This window comes from Asterias amurensis, chromosome 7 (assembly GCF_032118995.1).
Source record: "Asterias amurensis chromosome 7, ASM3211899v1".
NCBI lineage: Eukaryota > Metazoa > Echinodermata > Asteroidea > Forcipulatida > Asteriidae > Asterias > Asterias amurensis.
In genome coordinates, this window is record NC_092654.1 from 17095105 (window position 1) to 17117691 (window position 22587).

The 22587-nt window shown below is 37.0% G+C and overlaps 1 protein-coding gene across 1 annotated transcript; it reads left to right on the top strand.

Moving 5' to 3' along the window:
• Positions 1 to 1528: 1528 nt before the first annotated feature.
• On the top strand, positions 1529 to 22018 carry LOC139940155 (myosin light chain kinase, smooth muscle-like). The gene is made up of 12 exons (XM_071936443.1): positions 1529 to 1755; positions 7456 to 7480; positions 8208 to 8513; positions 9096 to 9122; positions 9800 to 9884; positions 11476 to 11575; positions 12930 to 13033; positions 14234 to 14375; positions 15183 to 15376; positions 16158 to 16310; positions 16587 to 16704; positions 17573 to 22018. Exons 2-12 carry the CDS (start codon positions 7471 to 7473, stop codon positions 17621 to 17623), a joined length of 1290 nt encoding a protein of 429 aa, XP_071792544.1. The 5' UTR covers positions 1529 to 1755; positions 7456 to 7470; the 3' UTR covers positions 17624 to 22018.
• Positions 22019 to 22587: the final 569 nt, after the last annotated feature.

The following is a 22587-nucleotide window of genomic DNA, read 5'->3' on the forward strand; positions in this document are numbered from 1 at the left end:
ATCTTGATTTACAAAGGGAACCAAAATTCTTTAAAGCCATTATACACTTTCGGAACAGGAAAAAAAAAAAAAGTTTACAGATTTACAAATAACTTACAGGGTTTACATGAGGTAATGGTGAAAGACTTTTCTTGAAATATTACTCCATGAAATGCTTTACTTTTTGAGAAAACATTAAAACAATTATCAATTCTCGGATTTATTTTAAACACATGTCATGACACGGCGAAACGTACAAAAACAAGGGTGGGTTTTCCTGTTATTTTCTCCCGACTCTGATGACCAATTAAGCCTAAATTTTCACAGGTTTGTTATTTTATATATAAGTTGTGATACACGAAGTGTGGGCCTTTGACAATACTGTTTACCGAAAGTGTCCAATGGCTTTAAATGAAAGTATTGCAGCCCTGCTTTCTAAATCACCAAGGTTATAATAAAAAAACATATTTTACGCCATCTTGGTTTTTCACACAGAAACCTAAAAATAGCTTCTTACTTTCAGCTGGTAAATCTCCATTGTCACCTTATTTTCTTTCCCATCTCATTCAGCGCTCACATCAAAATCTATACGATCAGACCGTCTGGAAATTTGGAATCAAAACAAAAAATTGAAATTGAAACTTCAATCCACATTTCACATGAACATATGTGCCCTCCCCAGTCACTGTTGTTTACTCTACCCATTGGAGCCCCTCAAAGCGCAATACTGCCCGCTTAAAATAGTGGTGAGCTACCCCCGTCACCAGCTGTACGCTGTTTTGCATACTTGTCTGCTGCTGTCCTGCGATTGGACAACAGTTGAACTCCCTGCCCATATATGGACATGCATGCCTTGCATACCAGGGGAATGGAATCTGCTATGTGAAAGATGGGGGTTCAATCAAAGGATTTCTGATTTCTGAGAATTCCTCATTACACTGCTTATATTCCACTGCAGCTAGTGCAAAGATCTTTATATCCTGCTTTTGGATGTAATGTGGAATAAGAAAAATAAGAAAATGCCTACCCCCCCCCCTTCCCCAGGCGCGTCATAATTGCATTTCTACTTTAACCTTGAAAATCTCTGTAGAAATATTTTAATATATATGCATACATGTATCATCTTAGTATAATGCCCTTTCATTTAACTTAATACACAAATTGTGAAAACAATTCTCACAAATATCCCCAAATGCATATGTTTTTTAAAATTAAAAATAATAACAACAAATCTCTGGTAAAACTTATCCTAACAAGCAAGACTCTTTTGCACTTTGTTGACAAATAGAGCTCAGTTTCAAAATATTGACTTCTCAATCTCGCAGATCTTTCACAAGTGCATATAATTAACCTTTCCTAAAGTAAATACATGCCTCTTAAGTTACAGGTAAAACTTGCTTGTTTGTGTGTTACATGTGTGTTTTCCTATATGCCCAAAGGCCAAACTAAAGAAGAAGAAAAAAAAAAGCCAGAAATAGGTATGTTTCTCTTTGCAGCCCCGGCCTCTGAAGCAACAGGCCAGCACATGCAGAGAGTGCAGATGTGTAGATGTGTAGCATCAGTGTATACATGTGTTTTGTGCCCAGTGGAGGGATTTACCCAGCATCCTTTGCAGCTCAGGCTTGGCCAGGGACGTTTCTTACGTATGCACACACAGATAGAAGAGGATGGTAGTAAGCTAGTTGCTCAGGATTGGAAGGAGAATTTTTGTCATACTTTTACAACCGTGTGCAAGGAAATCATATTGGAACAGCCTTCTTTCTACAAATTTGTGTGGTGAGTTGCAATCTCTCCTTTTGCCTTCTTTTTGCTTGTCTTTTTTATCTCCCCAAGAAAAAATCATGTACAACAAACTTAAAGTTAAACTTTTTGGACAAGGAACTGGATTGGGGGAAGACATTTTGATTGGGTTCGGGTACATGGAGTGACAGCATCTTTGGTGCTTTTTTTTTCTCTTTCTTTCCGTTGTTGCTGAAGGAATTCAAAATATGCTGCTTGATACTGGTCTCATTCTGCCTCCATTTTGCATTTGTAATTGGTCGGACAATTACAAAATACAACCTCTCTCTGATGACTGGAGTTTGCTGGAGTCTTATTCTTTAAGATACACAGAGTTGATTTTTTTTAAGACTCTTCTTTAACCCTTGTTCCATTTTTTCTTTTTGCGGTGTGTCTTGTGCCCACCGCAACTTCAGCTAATTAGCTTAAATTATTTCAAATGACTGTGATCGATTGAGTGTGAGGTATGATTTATGTGTACTCATGTGTACTCAAATGTTATTAGGATCTATGAAATGTATTTTATTAATTGAGGCCATGAAAGGGGGGGGGTACATTCATTCTTAAATTACTTACCTTTTGTTCATTAATTTCAAAATCAAATTTTTGGGAATGATTTTGTGCTCTTTGGTTCTTCCTCATTTTGTGTTGCAAAAACTTTTACACATTCCGACTTTTTTTCTTTAAGGGTATTAATTTCCTTTTGTGATATTTTTTGTTTTTAACTGAAACAATAGATGCAAAGTGTAACATAAAAAAGTATGTGTTTTCTTTACAAGGTTTGTTATGCAAATAGTACGATGTATTTCAAGTCATATTTATTTTAACTTTCATATATCAAATAATTTGTGTGTGCCCCCTTTTTTTTTCTTTTCTTTTTTTTTTTAGGTTGACTATACATTTATGACCCCCAATCCATTTTGATCATCACGCCTCTTATTTTTAAAATACAATTTTGTTTTGGTTGATATCCTTTAAAGTGAGTTGATAAGTTTCCACTCAGTTGTGATTGTCAATTGTGATTAACTTTCTTGACTTATTTTGATATCATCAACACAACTTTACAAAATAATATTGTTATTACACTTATACTTTTTTATTAAAAACTAATAAATGTTTTTTTTTTTCATAGAGAAGCAATATTGACCCCCCGACCTCAATGGAATTTAAATTTTCAGGGGGGGGGATGATTTTTTTTTTAAATCTTAATTCTTAGAATTTTCGAAATTCATAAATATCCTTTCAGAACATTTCTCTGTATCAAATTGTTTGCCTTGTCAATGGATCTATACAAGAATTCTACACAAATTTCTTAAAAGATTCTTGACAATTTGTGGGTACTATTGGGTGATTTGTGTTGTCTCACTCCAGTTGAGTACAACACATCTGAATCCATGGTACGTCACCTTAAAGACATAGTTCAGGATTTATAATTACATAAACAAAAGCTATTCAATTCAAACTGGTAATTCGCTGGTCATCACATTTTTACTAGCACTATTTCTCAATAGCAATATATCACTGTCAAGGAAAGTATATATCAAAAGTCCACAAATCATTCTCGCTTATTTTATTTGTATTTGAACAAGCATTGCTTCACCAAACCCAAAACAAAACACAAACTTATTTAGAGTTGTCTTCTTAAAAAACATCACAACAGAAGTAGACGAAAACTTTCACAGATTATGTATGGTGAAAACAAAACCAGGAGGTACTCTAAATGAAGATGTCGGACAGTCCCTTTAAGATGTGTAGGAGTATTGTTTAAATACAAGAACTAATGTAACATGAGGCAACATTACAGCTGCACATGTTGCCCTATTGCACTTTCATTGGAATGATCCACCAGATTCAGATTGATGGGTTGGTAATTGTCAACAGAATAAATTCTCTATTATTATTGTTTTATTCATAAAAAGTTTTATTACTGTTTTATCCATACACCAATGTGTTGTATGTAGTACTTTTCTGAGTCCTATTAAAAGTAATCAACAGACATGTTATTTCAGGTGCGACCTTTGCCATCGATGTCACACCATTTGATCATCTTTCACATTGTTTTCCTGCTAAATGCTCATTTCACATTTTGTGTCAAATATAACTGTATAAATATAGCAAGGATATTAATTCATGAATCTTCCCTCAAGTTCAGCCGTTTGCATATTTTCAGAATTTAATGTAAGTTTATTCCTCAAACAGTGATCCAGGCCTGGGATTTCATCTTTGAGATGGCAAGGCCATTTTCATTTTGAAAAGGGCACTTCTATTGGAAAATCTTAAAGTCTGTGGGAAAAAAATTCCAGGCCTGGTGATCTACTCCTGCACAAAAGCAAACACAAAGCGAACGGCGTGCATACATGTACCTTCTTCAAACAAATAGTAGAGAAAGATCTGTTCTCTGTGAAAATTGAGTATTAAATAATTGGGCAGCCATTTGACACTGAAGCTTATACCTTGGGAAGGTCTATCTTTTTGAGGTCATCTTGCATTGTAAAAGTTCTTTACAACATGGAGGAAGGAATGCAGCTTCTACAACTTTTAAATTTTCATCACCAAAAGTAAACCATAAATGAACACAGTATACTTGCACTTCAGAGCTCACAAAATGGAAAAATGAAAAGAAAAAAAAACAATGTTTACTCAACAAATTATTTTTAGACAATCTTTAACTAGATATCCAACTCGACTGACGGTCAAAGTATTTTATTCTTATTTTTTCTTTTTCCCAGTTCTTATTATACACATGCACCCTACCATAGTTCACTATGCGTGGTATGTCCGGCCCGATCTTTGGATTGTAATACTAACCATAAAACCCATTAAAATTTTTTGCTTCCTTACATTGTTGTGGGCCCCAGCTCTCTGCTTGTGACATTACTCCTCGACTGGATTTCTAATCAGTAACTGTCAGTGTGATGACATTTGTTTTAGACCAGATATTAATTTTTGTTGTTAGAAGTTCGCAAAGAGAAAAAACTATGCCAGGGTCAAGTGTTCATAGGCAGACTTTTTTCTTTGCAAAGTTTAAGCTTGTATTAATAAACAGATAAACAAAGACAGTTTTTAAACACAAATTATAATAACAAAGTTGTTAGTTCACAAAGAGAAAAACTTTGTTGGGGTCAAGCGTTCTGAGACAGACATTTTTTTCTTTGCAAAGTTTAAGCTTGTATTTAATAAACAGAACAGTTTTAAAACACACTTCCTCTAAGCTTGTAATAAACAGATATCCAATACAATTGTTTTTTATTGCCAATTAAGCCTACATATGTGTAAGTCCCCACTCCCAGCACCAATTTGATGAAACGAAAGGTTTACATTTTCTTGACTCAGTCATAAAATTAATGGAAAAGAGTTGTAGAAACAAGCTGTGCTAATTTACTGATAACCACATTTATCCATGCTTACAATATTTCCCTCGTCTCTAGTTCAGCAAAGCATGTAGGCAGAAATGGACCAAGCAAACAATCCTTGCTGAACATGATGGTTGGGTTTTCTGCCAACTTCAGTTCTAAGTTTGTTTTCACTCGGAATAACCTTAAAAAACAGCGTCTTGAAATTTAAGATGGCATAAAAGTGCATGATTGATTTGAACATTCTTATGAGTTCATATCAGTTAAGAGGTTTAATTACCATGACATATAAGATTATCAGTTAAATGTCAGTGCAACAGTACAACGAGACTGTGTGAAGATGTTAAGTTTTTGAGAAGAAAAAAAAAAGGCCGGCTAGACAGAAAAGTCTGAAGAAGGAGTTGTGTTTGAAACTTACAAACTCAAATATGCAGACCCGGAATAACATGGAGGCCACGCAGGCCATGGCGTCGGTTGCCCCTCGTCTTGGCCTCAGGCCCCTTCAAAAGTTTCCCATATACTTAAAGATGAAAGTACCCTTTGCAAAATTGCCTTGCCCTCTTAATGAGGAAATTGCAGTCCTGAATTTGTAAACATAACTTAATGTGTACTCATGATTTCTTTTTTTTAAAGTTTAAATAAGAATCTGAGAATTGGATGTACTAGTTTATTTGTCAATCTAGAGACGCTGGAAAAAAAACCGGAAGCAACCAAAAACCTTTTAACTTCATATTGCTACTATTTGCAGTGATTGTACAACAAACAAAACAATGTTAAAAGTGTCCAGCCTTGATACGACACAGAGGCATTGAATGCGATTGCCTCCATGCAACCTGGTCATTGCCTCGGTGCCCTTGAAATGCTTCAGTAAAAATTTACAATTTCCTTCTAGGGTGCCCTTTACCAAGGAGAAAATGCCTTGGCGCCCTTGCCCTTTCAAAAACTGAGCATACAGGCCTGAGTGTCATAGTGTACCAAGCCATGGACCTTTTACTCCGTTCATCACCAACAACCTTTTTTCACCCTCCTGGTACTTCTCTGACATTTGGGAACATAACACCGAGACTTAAGAACCTCCTGCTCGTTCGGAAGAGAGAGAGAGAGAGGGGAGATGCTTTAATAAATCCGAAGGGAGGAGGGGGGGGGGGTCGGGAAGCATTCCCCTGGAATGAGATCCACGTCGGCTAAAGGATCTACAGGAGATGAGAAATTTCAACCATGGGAATGACGTAGATATTAATGTATCCCCAAGGCTTAACTCTATGGGTGAGCATAGATAACCCGGCGGCAGCGTACGCACGGTGTCCATGCACCTCCTAGAAGAATCTCCTCCTACTGAACTGCTGCATTATCGGGGCATACTATTCATGGCCGAGGGGGAACTTAATGGTATTACACAGGGAAACCATAACCAATCTATAATTAAACTTATAATTAAGATTAGTCTAGTCAATAATCAAGTTTGCGTGAGTGGTTTTGTTTGACTTTGCAAGACATTTGTGTTTTATTTTGGCAGTAAATGATGAGTTAAGAAAGGTATCTTAGGGGTCATTTCTTGGAATTCCCCTATCAGGGGAATGGACTATGTCCTCAAGAAGGATAGAACTCTTTGATATCACTCATAAAAGGAATCACTTCTGGATTTTTAAAAAGAGCTGTGGATGCCTGTCTGTTTTTCCAACAATATTTGTGGGGTTGTTAGGATTCTGCTGAAAGAACGCTGTTGGTAAAAGGAAGATAGTTTTTTTTATCAGAAATCTTGTCATTGATTATGAAGAGGTAGTTTGTGTGAAGCACAGGGATCTTATCCCTAGTGAATTGGATGAGAATAAATATAGTTTGGAATGTCTGGATGAGATATTTGATGAAATGTTTGTATAATTCTCAGATATCTCCATGAGCTATTTATGTAGAGAGGTTTCCCTTTTTGCTGTTCATTGATGGTTGGGTGCATTCCTTCAAGTTCTCCTTGTTGTGTTACTTTATTTTCGGACTTGAATCACCAGGGCCCAATTTCACAAAGCTGCTTAAGCACATAAAATAGCTAAGCACAACAAAATGTTGCTTACCAGAATAAGGTTACCGGCCAAACTACCATGTTACATGTGCAACTTGTGATGGATAACCTGCTCGTTTCTGCTAGGCAGAAAATTGTTAAGCATTTTTTCTGCTTTAAGCAATAACAGCAACAACCACTCCCTTGCAAGGTGTGTTTAGAGAGGTTTGAGGGTTAATCAAAGTGTGTTAACAAGAAGGAGGTCTTACATGTACATCAGGTATCTGCAGCAATTAAGTGTATCAGTGTCTTTAAAATAAACTTGTTTTCTCTTTTTTTCTTTTGCAGTGACAAAAATACACCATGCCTGCAGGTAAGATTATCTCATTAAAACGGACAGATGTATTAAATATTACTTAATGCCTATAAAGTAATTATTCAGTTGATGAAGTTACAGATGAACTTCATGAAACCATATGTCCAATTGGTCTATTTAAAGGAAAGATTGGTTCTCAGTATGGAGGTTGGTCGTACCTTCAACCTTCAACTTTCAAAACCATCACATCCGGCGTTGGACAATGGTATCTCATTTTAGATTAAAATGATTTAAACATCAGGTAGGTTTTCCAAAAATAAAATGCCGAGGAAGTGTTTCATGAAGTACTGGGTCAGTTGATTGTTTACATGTTGTTATTAATAGCATAAACAAAAGGTGAACAATCTTTTCAATTCCAGTTTTTTTTTATTTGAAAGTTAAATTCTTGTTTGCCATTATTTACAGGGCACCGGGTCAGGATGGAATAATGCGCACGCAGGCCACAGACCTGTTGCCCCTGGTCTTGGCCTTGGTGCCCCTTCAAAAGTTTCCCATTGACTCTAAGATTTTCCAATGGAAGTGCCCCTTGCAAAATTAAAGTGGCCTTGTCCTTTTAAAGATGAAATTCCAGGCCTGCCATGTATACATTTGTAGCAATCCTTCCGCTGCTACCCCCACCCCAAGAAAGATTTATAGGAATAATAAGTTTTTTGTTTTTTTTACTTTGATACTTTCATTCTTAACTTTGGACATTTTGTGTTTTTTTTTTGTTCCCGTATAACAGAGGTTCCTGAACCCCCTGCCAATAAACCGTACGCGGCCAAAGTTTTCAAGGACATGATCAACCTTGTGTGGCCGGGTACGACCTACGATGGGGGCAGCATCGTGACCGGGTACCAGATAGAGATGTGCGAAGGAAACAAGAATAGCTGGAAGGTTCTGACCAAGAACGTGTTCAGCACCAGCTACGCGGTCAAGGGTCTCAAAGACAATAGCACCTACAAATTCAGAGTCAGTTGTATTAACGCAATAGGGACAAGCAAACCCAGCATCGTGTCGGAGCCCATTGTAGCGTCAGATTCAAAAGGGGGTAAGTCAACCATCCGTTTGGTTTATAGAGGTGGAAGTTTGGGATGGGGGGGGGGTGGGGGGGGGGGTTAGCGAGGGATGGGGTATTTGTTGTTTCTTCACAACGCTTTTGTAAACTAAAAGATCAGTACTCCACCATGCCGAGCCTAAAATCACAGAAGAAAGTCTCTACAGGGGACTTTTGGAATGCTTGGTGGCAGCAGACTTACCAGGTAAAATCTATCGCTAATGTGTGCATGATCAGACTAATGTAGACAGTGGAAAATTTCCCGGTATGTTTGCTGCCACCTACTGTTCCAAAGTCTCCCATTTGGTTCCATTTTACTTCAATGGTAGAATCACAAAATGCTCTACTGTTTGTAAGTCTGGCGTATTTTGGAGCAGGAGATGCAGAGTAAACGAATGTTATTGAACCCGGTTACCGATTGTTCACCTTGTTACATGTACAATCTGTGCCTGGTAGCCTGCTGATTTTTTATTTTTAGCAAATTTATTCAGCAATAATTTCTGCTTAAGCAGGTCTATGAAATTGGGTTCTGTTTGTTTATTCTTTCCCTCCTTTTTTTCACCCAAAAACTTGCAGATGACTATGACGAGGAGGACGAACCAGGTAAGAGGTTGCAGATTTTAAAATATCTTTCCGACTATATTCATTTCATTACAAATGCTTGTTATAGCCCAAAAGCGGCCGATCGAAGGCAACTACAATTAAATAGATGATTACAAGGTACACCACTCTTATCATCTTAAACAGTTTCAAGTCTTACTTATTTGAAAAATAATTGTCAAAATATTGTAGTCTAAACATTGAAACCATGCACACCGTTTTGTTTCTTTATTAAAGAGGCAAACAAAAATTAATGGTCCAATGTTTCGACCCTAACAGAGCCTTCCTTCGAGAAAGACTCTGCTAGGGTTGAAACTTCAGGCCATTAACATTTTTGTTTGCGTTTATACCATAGGTCCTTTTGGTTGGTAAGAAGTTTCCAACAGCCGATTATATTTTCTTAGAAAAAAAAAGCATAAGCTGTTGCAAACTGCTTAGGCTACCAACTAAAACGATCTATAGTATAAATGCAAAAAAAAATAGTTAGTGGGCTGACATTTTGACCCTATCAGAGTCTGCTAGGGTCGAAATGTCAGGCATATAAAAAAACATTTTAAATTCCAAAAGAGTGTAACACTAATTGTTTATGATGTTGAAGAGTTGTTAAGAATAAATCTTCTTTCTTTGAGTATTTTGACAGTGCCAACTATTAAGACTATTTTTCCTCCTTTTATCTACAGATGAGGCAGCCTTTGAACCACGGAAAGTCAAAACCAGAAAGGAAAACGTCAAGGATTTCTATGAGATAAGAGAAGAACTAGGAAAGTACGTATGACCTTTGAACTTCAAGTTGACATTAAGAGGCATTATGGCCTGTATCTTGTGTCCCATTTGTACGGGTGAAACAAAGTGTAGCACAGTAGGTGCATGCCTGTACCTGCTACAGAATGGAATGTCCGGGTTGATTTTTCTTTCAGCCGTTCAGCTGTCAGCAGCTCCAATGAGAGACTATTGGGACTCTAAGTGGCAGCAGAATTACCATTATAATTATGTTGTTTTTGAGAATGCGCACATAAGCATGAACAAAATATTTACCTGATCAGTCTGCTGCCACCTAGTGTCCTAAAAGTCCCCCGTGCAAAAGGAATTCGTCAGTGACAGTCACAGGCGACTACACTGTGTTAAGCCTGGTTCATACTTACTGTGAATGCAAATGCGATGCGAATTTGAAGTGAATTTGGCGTGACAACTCTGTTGTTGCTGCGATATTCGCAAGAGAGTTGAGCACAGCTCAACCCCTGCAAATTGTTTGTTGCGTATTTGTGACGTCAACATTGGTATCCCATTTGCATTCGCAGGAAGTATGAACCGGGCTAGACTCTTTCCAAGGAAATTAGGTTAAATTTGAAGTTTGAAATGTAAATGCTTTGCTTTCTTGGAGATTGCCGGAAACTGGTTGCTTGTGCATTACTGTGTGGGGCATTACCCTTAGTATTGCTGAGCTGATAAGAGCACTGGACTCAAGCTCTAGTGTTTCTGGTCATCAAAAAATTACACCACTCTTATCATCAGTGTGGGTTTGAGTCTTGACACTTGTGACCTAAGCAAGACACTTAACCATTATTGCTGCGTCCTCGGATCGGACGTAAAGTTGTTCGTTCCGGGTGCTGTGTAAATGCACGTGAAAGAAGCCAGTGCACTACCAAAAAAAGAAGTGGTTGATCGCCCCGGTCTTCCTGGGGTCGATTTCACTAAGAGTTAGGACTAGTCCTAACTTAGGACTAGTCCTAAGAGATATCAAAAATGTACAGCTAGTCCTAAGTTGGGACGAGTAACTCGTCCTAACTCGAGATAAGACTAGTCCCAACTCTTTGTAAAATCCACCCCTGGTTTGATTGGCTGTATTTTGCGCCACAGCACCTTGTAAACCATTACATAGTGGTTTATCAAGAAATTATTTTGATTCTTTAAAAGCGTTGCTTCACAATACCTTGCAGGAAAATCCTGAATGTTGAAGGGCCTTGAGCATCACTGAGTGACGGATATAGTGCTAGAAGAAGCAGTATTTACAAGTATTTCTTATTTATTGACGGTCTCCTGATGATGACTAGAGCAAGGCTAGTCGAAACATTGAGACCAATTCAGAACTGACTCCGCGGCAGTACAGTTAATTATGATCCTATAAGCTAAAGTAGTAGTCCAGTCTATTTCTATACCATCCGCCCTGGTAATAGTTAAAAAGCAGGACAGTTCTTTTCAGAACTGAGAAGTCTCCCGAACCTCCGATTATCTACTCTGCGGCAGTAGAATACAGCAAGAGACCCCAGTTCCCTAAGAACAACTCTACCTGGCAAGTAGATACACACATGGTGTTACCGCAAACCAAATATATATTTCTTATTTAAACAATTCTCAGGGGTAAATTTGGAACAGTCAACAAGTGTGTGGAAAAGAAATCCAAGAAAATGCTTGCAGCTAAGTTTATCAAGGCAGAGAAACCAGCAGATAAAAAAGAGGTAAATGTTTTAAATATGTTATTACTTAAATTAATTGTATCCAGTAAATGATGAAGTTCTTTATTATTGGCACAACACACCCTAGGTTAGAGACCCCAACTGCTCCTGGGTTAGCTCTAAAGCTTCAGTCTAGGTTGTTCCTCTATGGCTTTACACTGTTGCATGTTGTGTGAGTGAAATTATGCAAGGAAGTGGAAGGCAGAACAACCAATGAGAGCAAGGCTTACATAAGTTTGTGTTGGCTTGATTAACATGGTTGACCAATAAGAATTGGTCTCGTAAACGAGTGGCTGAAAGTTTGGCATGAGCATAATTGACGGTTACTTTGTCACAACTTGTTTTTGCGGAAATTGTTTTGGCAGTATATACTTGCCAATCGATCAGACAATCATAAATATGTTGTGATTACAGATTGGGAAAGTCTCGCTCGTATCAAACAAAGACCAAAGCACCCATACAATTTTTACCAAAGGCAGTGTGTACTTTTGCTCATTACTCCTGTTAATGGTCATTCATAAATACCTCGGACAGTTTCACTATTCCTGTTGGCGGAGAGCGCATCACGTGGGGGTGTTTAAACGGTTGATAATGACCAGCTGGAGCTGTTTATTATCGGCTGGCTTCTGCTTGTCAGGCGCACAAGATTATCACGCCGAATGCACTCATAGCTAATAGCAACAGCATGTAATCTATTTCTAAGCGCGCGCGCATACACACAACCCATGCGCATCAAACAGATTCTTCACATAATCACTTTATTCTTCACTTCCCAGGAAAAAATTCCCATTGAAACAAATCAATGGGATTTAATGGGATCCCATTGAAAATTTGAATGGGATTAATGGGATACAATGGGATTGAGGTGGAATTTGGGACATATTCAACCGGATCTAATGGGATCCACAGGGGATCCCATTGAATCTCATTGAAACAATGGGATCCCATTGAATCCCATTCAAAATATCAATGGGACTCAATGGGAATTTTTTCCTGGGTTTATTCTTCATAATAAAGGAACGCCCCCTTTTGAAGTAAAGTAGTTTCAGAGAAAGAGGTCATGTTTCACATAAACATTTTTAATCTGAGAAAGGCTTCGGGCATGAGGCCTTTTTTTCAGGCATCTGTAAAGCACACAATTCTATGCAGCAAGGATGTTTTTTTTTTTCTTCGTTATTTTCTTGCAACTTCGATGACCAATTGAGCCCCAACTTTTCACAGATTTGTAATTATTTTATGCATGTTTTATACATTGTGTATTTTTTGTCCAAGGCGTCCAATACACAGTGAGCTTTCAAAATGGAGCTGAAGAATTTTTGTGCCGGTAAAGTTAACAGTCCTATATTTTTCATTACAGTGTGAACATGAAATTGAAATCATGATGGTTCTACAGCACCCTAAGCTGCTTCAGCTTTATGACGCCTTTGCCACAGGAAATAATATGGTCATGATTCTAGAATAGTAAGTACCTTTATTTATTATTTTTGTTCAGACTGTTCTTTCAAGACCCAATAAGAATGGGTTTTTGTTGTTGTAAATAACATGCTCTCATTTTACAGACGTAAGCACTTTGAAGTTTGAGAAGCTCTTGATACTACACAAATTGTACTTGTTTCATTGCTGTAGTGAGTCTGAAAATGAAACGGTTTTAAAAAAAGTTCTGTCCATTCCTTTCTCCTTGCTCTCTTCCCAGGTCGAAATTCCAGTTGAACCTAGTTAAACTGGGTTTAACTGGAACTAGTTGAAACCAGTTGATAAACTAGTTAAACACAGTTAAAACCAGTTGGTTTAATATGGAAAATGGACAGAGACCAACTGGTTTATAATTTCAACCTAGTTGAACACAGTTAAACCTAGTCCAAACCAGTTGGTTAATATGGAAAATGGACGAGTTTGATCACTATCCAGTTGAACCAGTTGACCCCAGTTAACTAGGTTCAACTGGAATTTTGACCTGGGTTGTCAGCTTGCTGGGCATGTCTGACTTCCTTTGCCCTCCATGTGCCTTTTAAAACCAGTGATCTCGAAGCAGAATGGTTATCTGCTTCCCTCTTGCACCCGTCAGTGTCAATGCTGGCCAAATATCATGTCTCCAGCATAACAATTTGTAATCTTAATAGCTGTTAAATTTGCATCGGGTATAAACAATTTTAATTGTTGGTGTTACCTGTACACCAATGTGTGTCAGCACTATACGCCTCTCTTAATACTTATGCATGAGATACGTCACAATGCTAACCAAAAAAAAAGGCGATGGGCGCAGCCACTGCAAGTGATGGGGGACTTGGGCTCATAGCCTCATTTTGGGAAAGAATTATGATGTCATGTATAAATATTAAGAGAGGCGTATATACTCAGTACTTTCCCGAGTTCTGTGAACAAAAATCACAGGCATATTACTCAGGTGGGATTCGAACCCACAACCTTTGCAATTCTAGAGCAGTGTCTTACCAAGTACATGTAGACCAACGAGATTGCCTGAGAGACAGTTCGAATCCTAATTTGTAATCTTGTTATCAAACTTGTTTTTGTTCAGTGGACTTTAGGTTCAAAACATGGATGTGCTAAGGGCCCAAAAAAGAAGAGAGGCTAGTTTGCAGAGCCGTGAGATTGGGCCCAGATCAAGATAATGCAATTCTTTTTTTTCATCTATATTCTCAGTGTTTCAGGTGGAGAATTGTTTGAGAGAGTTATTGATGAATCCTTTGATCTGACGGAAAAGGAAGTTACGTTCTTCATGCGGCAAATATGTGAAGGTGTCAAATTCATGCACGCTCAAAAAGTTTTGCACCTTGACATGAAAGTAAGAAAACTTTACTCCAATTGTCTTTCTCAAAGGACAAGTAAAAAAAATATAAAAAATTAAAATAAAAATTAAAATTATCGTCTCGCCCTTAAACAGAACCACCCCAACTCAATTGGAGATTATCAGTACATTGTGTTAATGCAAACCTTAAAATTGTAATTCCACGATTCAAAGTTTTAAATTCGTCTTAAAGACACTGGATACCTTTGGTAATTGTCAAAAACCAGTCTTCTCAATTGGTGCATCTCAACATGTGCACAAAATAACAAACCTGTGAAAATTTGAACTCAATTGGTGGTGGAAGCTGCGAGATAATAATGGAAGAAAAAACACCCTTGATACGCAAAGTTGTGTGCTTTCAGATGCTTGATTTTGAGGCCTCAAATCTATAATTCTGAGGACTTTAAATCAAATTCAAATATTTTAGTGGTTTTAGTGGTTAAAGGTGCATTCTGCTGCAAGGAATTGGAATTTTATATAAATACCCCGCCTGCGGCTTTGGAACCGTCTCCCTCATCAAATTCGTTCAGCTGAGCTACTTGAAGTTTTCAAGGAAACATCTCAAAACTTTCCTGTTCAATGATTGACTGCTAAGGACCAGCTGTCTTCCCATTATAAATGCCTTTATTTATTTGCTTATTGTACTGTTTTTTTTTTTAAGCGCTGTGATACCTTGTGTAAGAGCCTTCTATAAACGCCTGTTATTGTTATGATTATTATTACTTATGCTACTGGTGAACAAAATCTACATAGAACCAGCTGAATTAACGCACTCCCCCCCCCCCCCCCCCTCTCTGTCTACAGCCAGAAAACATCCTATGTGTGCGAAAGAATAGCAACAAAATCAAGATTATTGATTTTGGTCTTGCTCAAGTCATGACGAAGGGACTTAAAGTGTCGTGTGGTACGCCAGAGTTCTTGGCCCCAGAGGTTGTGTCATATGACGAGGTCTCCTACACAACAGATATGTGGGCTGTAGGTGTCATCTGCTACGTTTTGTAAGTTTCTTCAATGGACCCTTCCCATGAAATATGCTTATTACATTCACGCATGCGTACAGACCCTGTTGGTTGGCAAACGCCATAGAGTTGTGCACTGAGCAGACGCGCGATCGCGTCTGCGTCACGCAGCCATTAGTCATGTACAAAACAGCGCGATTTTCCCTCATTTTGCCAATCATAACGTTAGTGCGCACGCGCTGTGTGCAATTTACATATTTCATGGGAAGGGTCTATTTATCTGTTGAAGTAGAAAACTAAATCTTAATTATTAATTTAACCCACGAACTATGAATAGACCACCGAGATTGCCGAGTAGCTGGAGGCAGTTCGAATCCTGTACTTTAGCAGTGGGTACCACAAAGATCCAACCTATTCAATCTTAATTCTTAATGAAGAAAGTCCTGAAGACTGTCTCGGAGAAACAAGATTAGAACAGAACAAGAAAACATTGAATGTATTAACCTTTTTACAGCAACCAGCAATTTGTGGATATGTGCACTGTATTTTTTTTATAAAAATTGTAAATATTCTTATCTGAAAAAAATTGTCTTAATTTGGTCTCTGTCTGCGATAATGGTTTTTATCAATAAACCATTTCAATTTCTCCTGAAGACGAGCAGAGTGTACTTTTCGAAACGTCGAGACCACACCGGCTCTTTTCAGAGCCAACACTCCCACTAAAGAGATTTACAAATGGTTGTACCCGTAAGTTTACTCTTTATTTACAGTTTCTTCCCACATTTCATTTTCTATTTCCAATTTGATCTGATGCTTACAGATTGAGCGGGTTGTCGCCGTTCATGGGCGATAATGAAGGTGAGACAATGAGTAACATCCTTAAGGTGGAATGGGACTTTGATGATGAATGCTTTGATGAAATCTCAGACCTGTCCAAAAACTTCATTGAAAGCCTCCTCAAAGAGGACAAAAGGTACGTCAATGCATATTTCTCAATATTATTTCGACTTTTGTAATTGCATTATTTTTGTAATGATTTAAGACACTGGACACTATTGGTAATTGTCAAAGACCAGTCTTCTCACTTGGTGTACCTCAACATATGAATAAAACAACAAAACCTGTGAAAATTTGAGCTCAATTGGTCGTTGAAGTTGCGAGATAATAATGAAAGAATAAACACCCTTGTCACACAAATTATGATCGGAAAAGATGTCAACACTTTTTAAAACTTTTGTTGGTACTTTAGTGAAAGAATGACAGCTGATCAGTGCTTGAATAATGACTGGCTAAAGAAGGAACTCAAAAGTACACACGCCCTCTCCAAGGCTCGAATCAAGAAATACGTCATCAAGAGAAGGTGGCAGGTTAGTACAACCAGATATATATGTGTGGCACTCGGGTCAGGACGCTATTCTGAGAATCGGTAATCTCCTTTATTCTCTGTATCTGTATAGACAGGTAAAGACAGTGATGAAGCACACATTAGAGCTGCCTTCGTAGAATTGACTTATAATATCTAAAACACTTTATAGTAAATCATATAACAAGTTACTGTAATAAATAAATAATGGACCTCGCTTGAGCTTGGTCCATTAACAGCAGCCAGCCACCAACCTGGTCATTACCAAACTGTTATTCCTTAATTCATGTTTCTTTTCAAAGAGAGAATCAGTGATAATTACTTTTTCAATTCAGTTCAATTCAGATACACATTTATTTTCATACTTCTATGAAAAATATCAACAAGTACATTTATAAGTTGAGTAAAGCAAAAAGAACATTAAGTAACAGTAAGCAGGAATTTGGGGGTTGGGAGGGGTTCCTTACAAGTTAAACTTTCTTCAAGACCTTTAAAGTATTGAATGATTTGACGATCCCGTAAAGATCTGCTCTCCACCTCTCTCTCTCTCTCATTACTCGCTTTTCCTAAATAATTCTCACTGTCCTTTTCTCCAGTAGTTTGTCCGTCTGTCAGTCTGTCTGTCTGTCTGTCTGTCTTTGTATTTTCTTAAGCATATCTTAGGTTATGTATTTGTTTATGTAAAGGCAGGCTGTTACAAGCTACCTGGCTGACTTGGGCCTTGCCTCCATGCGCTTTCCTCTGTATTTTATTTATACATGTATGCATTACGATGTAGTTCTGTATTATTTGTGGAAATATGTTTGTGGAAGAACTGAATTGAATTGAATGTTTGTTTTTTTTTCTTTTTTTTTAACTTCTTGACTTTGCAGAAAGCTTTCAATGCAGTGCGAGCCATGATACGAGTCAAGAGGTTTATATAGATACTAAAGAAAGAGCCTCCTTGTTTTACATCCAAGCTGCATCTTGCCAGAATCTTCATCTGTTGTCACTTTGCATCCACTGTTAAATCTGTGATGCCGTCACCATAGCAGCTGGTATCGCAGCAATTGGAGTTGTTACCTCAAGTTTGGAGCCATCGGGGGAGAAAAAAAACACCCATTTCTAGGTGCCTCGGACTAGAGAAGTAACGATTAACCAACACAGTGGTGTCCGTGTTTGAAAGCAATGACGAACACATCAGACAAAGGTGATAAACTTCAAAATAAAAATGTATTTATTGTCACAAACACTCCAGAAATACCAAATAAAAGAAGGGCAATATTAGGAAGCATCTCGTTCAATGGCTATGCATAGGTGACCCTTAAATTAAATCTATTGTTTCTGTCTTTGTTTTACGATACTAAATAAACAAAGAACTTATCGTTGATACTGAGACCTGAATCCAGAAAAAAGAAGCAGCTACTTTTCACATCAACTCTATTGTTACATGTCTTTTTTCCACAAAACATAACCAAGACATTTTGTAGGTGTGTGTGTGTGCGTGTTAGGCTTACTTCAAAAAATGGTTATTGGTGTACAGTAACAAAGGCTGTGTTGCTACTCAAAGACATGAAACAAAGTAGGACTACTTTGAGGATTGTTTCCCACAAAATAACTTCTTTCTATGATAAACGCATTAATGATGTTTTTTCGATACCGTTCAGCTGATACTTGGAATATTTAAGAAAAACATCAAAAATGTTCACACGTTTTAACAACAGAAAAAAAATTGTAAGATTTTAAAACTGTCCAATATTTGTGGTCAATTATGTAGACTTATAGAGCTGTTCAAATGAAAAAAGAAAAGAAAAAAAAAACATTTTGAAAGAATAGTTTTAAGTAATTCTACTTCTCAGTTCACATGAGTGAAATACTTACAAACACATTTCGAAATTGTTCTATTCTTTTGTACCAATAGCAAGAGCTAACAATCTTTAAGAGTCAACCTAATGTTTACAAATTGCTGACAAATTGAATTTGAATTATGTGAGTATGGGATTGTAAGGCATTTGATTGCTTCGAATATATTGGATTTTAAAACTGGACCATTTTAACGATGCACCCTTTATCGCACTGTGGTCAGGTCACCCTGGTATGGTTCCCTGCTTGTGAGAGTGCAACATCTCATTTCACAAATAGGTATCAGACTTCTAGTGATGAAAAACAAGATGGTCGCCCCATGATAATGATGTACATAGCAGGTATGGCATCTAAATTGAATCATTCTCTGGTAACAAAACCATTCCAGAGCTTTCAAAAAGGAAATATGCCTACAGTTATTACTTTTATGGAGTTATATCTCTGTGTCCAAGTGAGAAAATCAAATAAACAAACAAACAGGAATCACAAAGCATAATGATAGCAAGAATGAAGTAGAAAAAAAAAGACGAAAAAAAAGTGAGGCAAGAAAAATTACAAAAGAAAAAAAAATAAAAGAAAAAAATTATAGAGTTAGTTAAATCTTGATTAGTAAAGTTTTGGGTATTCTTTCCATTTTTGCTTGTTTTCCATGAAATAACATTTGTGTATCCTGTTGGTTTGTAAACAGCGAAAGATTGTGAATGGATAAAAGCGGTTGTTGTTCTTCATGTTGATAACATGGAGTCTCGAAAGATTGAAGAAAGGAATTTGTGAAGAGAAAGTTTGAAAAACTGCCATGACGGACTTAAAAAAAAAAAATAGCCACATATGAACCACTACAAACCTAAAGAATGTTGTGGTATGTGGCAATGTTGTCTTTACAAATGATAATATATTGATTGAGGGTATTGTGAAATTTTGTCTTTTAAAGTAAAATGTTTCGGTGTTATATTTACATGTGTTTACTTAGAGAGTGATCTTGTTAAAAGAAATATTAATGGTTTTGTGCAACAGAGAGAGAGTATCAGTGGTAATTAACTTTCTTTGTCAGTGTTGTTTAAATAATTCTGACAAAGAGTACAGAAATAACTTTTATTTGGTATCGTTTACGTATTAATTTATTTACTTTGAGTTTTTAATGTATAGAAATTAAACTGTGATTGCAAGAATTATATGTTAAAAAAAAAAGTTTTAATGTTCCTATTTATAAATGTTATTAAGAATAATTTTCATTTCTTTTTAGTTGTCTGCAGGGTGAACAGTAGTGAACTACTTGGTTAACACCAAAAGTATTAGTTGTGTTTATACTTAACACAATAACAAAAGTAGTTGTTCAGTTGTGTGAACTTTCTTTTTCATGTTTCATGTTCTACTCATCTTTTTGTTGTATTTGCAATTTCTCTCCTAGCAAAATTATCTTTGGATTATTCATTTACTTCCCTTCTTGGTGCAGATCTTTCTGTTTTCTTTATCTCTTGTTTCTACCGAATCCCTATTTCTGATTAGTGTTCTTCTCCATTCAATCTGTGTTTTCTCTGGTTTTGGTGTATCATTTGTGTCTTGTGTCAATTATTGCAAAATCTGCCAATGTTCATCCATTTAAATTGGGCATACAATTATCCATGATTGATTGTTAAGAACATTTCTGTTTTTCCTATTTATCATGTACAAATTAGATTGTATTTGGCTTTTGAATAAGATCATTTTAGAAGGTAGTGTCATCCAAGTTGAACAAGAAATAATGATGGAGCTCCCAGTTTGAGAGGGATATTAATTTCAAGTCATTTGAGGTAACCGGTTAAAATGGCTCTCTTTCCCAAATAAGTTAATCACTTGCTAGGTTGAACACAACATTCACTGTGTATTTAAAAGTGTCAATGTAAAATAAGTACTGTTTTTGTTTCGATTCACCTTTTTGGTTTTCTTTCTACCTCTTTATATGTCCCAGTCTTTGACAGTTCCTGTCCTTCATATCTTTTTATGTAACCCACCATTTTAATTATAAATACATATTTTTTCTTAATTGATGATTACTAACTGATGTTCATTTCCTGTGAGTCGGCTAGTCAGGCAGTCAGTTATTTTGTCTGTCTTTCTGTATGTAATATATTTACATTTAAATATAAATATGGGTATAAATATATATCCCAGGTGACTGGTTCGTAAAAAAGAAAAAAAAATCTTGTAGAAGTAGAAGCAGCTGATAGTTCTATCAGATGCTGTTTGACTTTCCTATAGTGCATCTGTAAAAAAAAAGTTTTTTGGACCAGTGTTCGTTTTAGAAGGCCCCTTTTGATGCCAATGTTGTCGAAGTGTTTATTGGACAGTTTTCAAATTGGAGAAGTCAGGACCCAAGATCCCTTTCTCATAAAGAGAAAGTGCGTCATTGGATTGGTACCTGACTGACCACAGAATGAAAAAAGGCACACCAAATGATGTTGTTGTTGTTGGGGTTTGGGTTTTTTCTTCTCTCCCTTTTTCGGTGGGCTGGGGGCATTTCTTCCTTAATCACTTGAGTCTTTGAGAGCGAGAGAAAGAGAGGGGGAGAGAGTGTGAGAGTAAGAAAAGAGAATTTACAATTTTAATTACCGTTTGACAATATTTAGTTTAACTTAAATCCTGTAACTGCTATTGCTTTTTATCAAAAAGTTTTCTTTTAAATACTTGTGAATTTTCCAAAAATTCCAACAATTTACCTATAAAAGGTAGTTTTTAGAGAACGAACTTGGGCTCAATACAGTATGTGTTTCTTATGATTGTGACCCATTCACAAGGAGGGTTAACTAACAGATTAACAAGAAATTTCATGAAGCGCACACTATTTACTTCAGAATGGGTTGTTAAATCTTAATGATCAGACATCAAATTTGTCCAAGTGTTGGCTTTTTACATTTTATTCTCACATTATTATAATTGGATTTTCAACCAGCCGGTCGTTTTGTGAGAAATATAAAAAAAGTAAACCATCAACTTGGCAATGTTATAAAACACCCATTAAAATAATGGAACAGTCAGTTCAATGTTCAGCAAACGTTTGCCCCCACAGTTGCCATTGCGATTATAGAACATGACATTTTTTAATCAAGGGGGTGAGAGACTGGCATTGAATCGCATTTATGTATGAAGGAGTTGTACTATAACTATAGAACAAACTATGTATTTTTGTTTAATTTCTGCTTTTATAAATATCCATCGATGTTTGTTATATACAGCTTTAATTATTAGACAGAAAATGGAGTGGGTTTTTCTTAGCTGTTACAAATAATAATTTTAAAAAATCCTATTAAACCACTGGTGGTGTGTTAAACATTGTTATATTCAAACTAAAGGTAGTTCATATTATAATACCATGTACTGTTAACTCATTACACTTTTGTTCCTATAGACAGTGATACTCTATTCAATTAGGAGAGAACGTGTGTTCCATTTTGGCGCATTGTGGATGACGGAATAAACAGTAATTTTCCAAACCAGAACATTTTGTTTTGTTGTAATGTTTTAGGTTTCAGCTCAAGGTGTTCAAACCCTGGAGCTCAGGATGTTTGATTTCGAACCCAGTCCGGGTTGTTAAAACCCAGCTAGGGGTGTTCGCACCTAGCGCGGGATGTTAAAACCCTCACCCAGCTCCTTGTGTTTTACCTCAGCTTGGAGCGTTGGAATTCAGCTTGGGGTGTTCGAACCCAACTTGGGGTGTTTGAACTCAGCCTGGGTGTTTTCGAAATCCATTCTACATGGGGTGTTCAAAGCCAGCTTCTTGTGTTCGGACTCAGCTCAGAGTGTTCGAACCAAACTCACTAGTGAAACTTAGTCTGGATGTTTTCGACCAGCCTGTGGTGTTCGAACCAAGCTCCTTGTGTTTGAACTCAGCTTGGGTGTGTTCGAACCCAGCCTGGGTGTGTTCAAACCCAGCCTGGGGTGTTCATACCCAGCTTCTTGTGTTCGGACTCGGCTTAGGGTGTTCGAACCCAACTCGGGGTCTTTGAAACTGGATGTTTTTGAATCCAGCCTGTGGTGTTCGAACCCAGCTCCTTGTGAAACTCAGCTT

Excerpts from the sequence above, each read along its gene's own strand:
- LOC139940155 (XM_071936443.1), top strand. Across the intron at positions 11,576-12,929 it reads AACCAGCAGATAAAAAAGAG|TGTGAACATGAAATTGAAAT; the intron begins GTAAATGTTTTA and ends TTTTCATTACAG. Across the intron at positions 16,705-17,572 it reads TCATCAAGAGAAGGTGGCAG|AAAGCTTTCAATGCAGTGCG; the intron begins GTTAGTACAACC and ends TTGACTTTGCAG.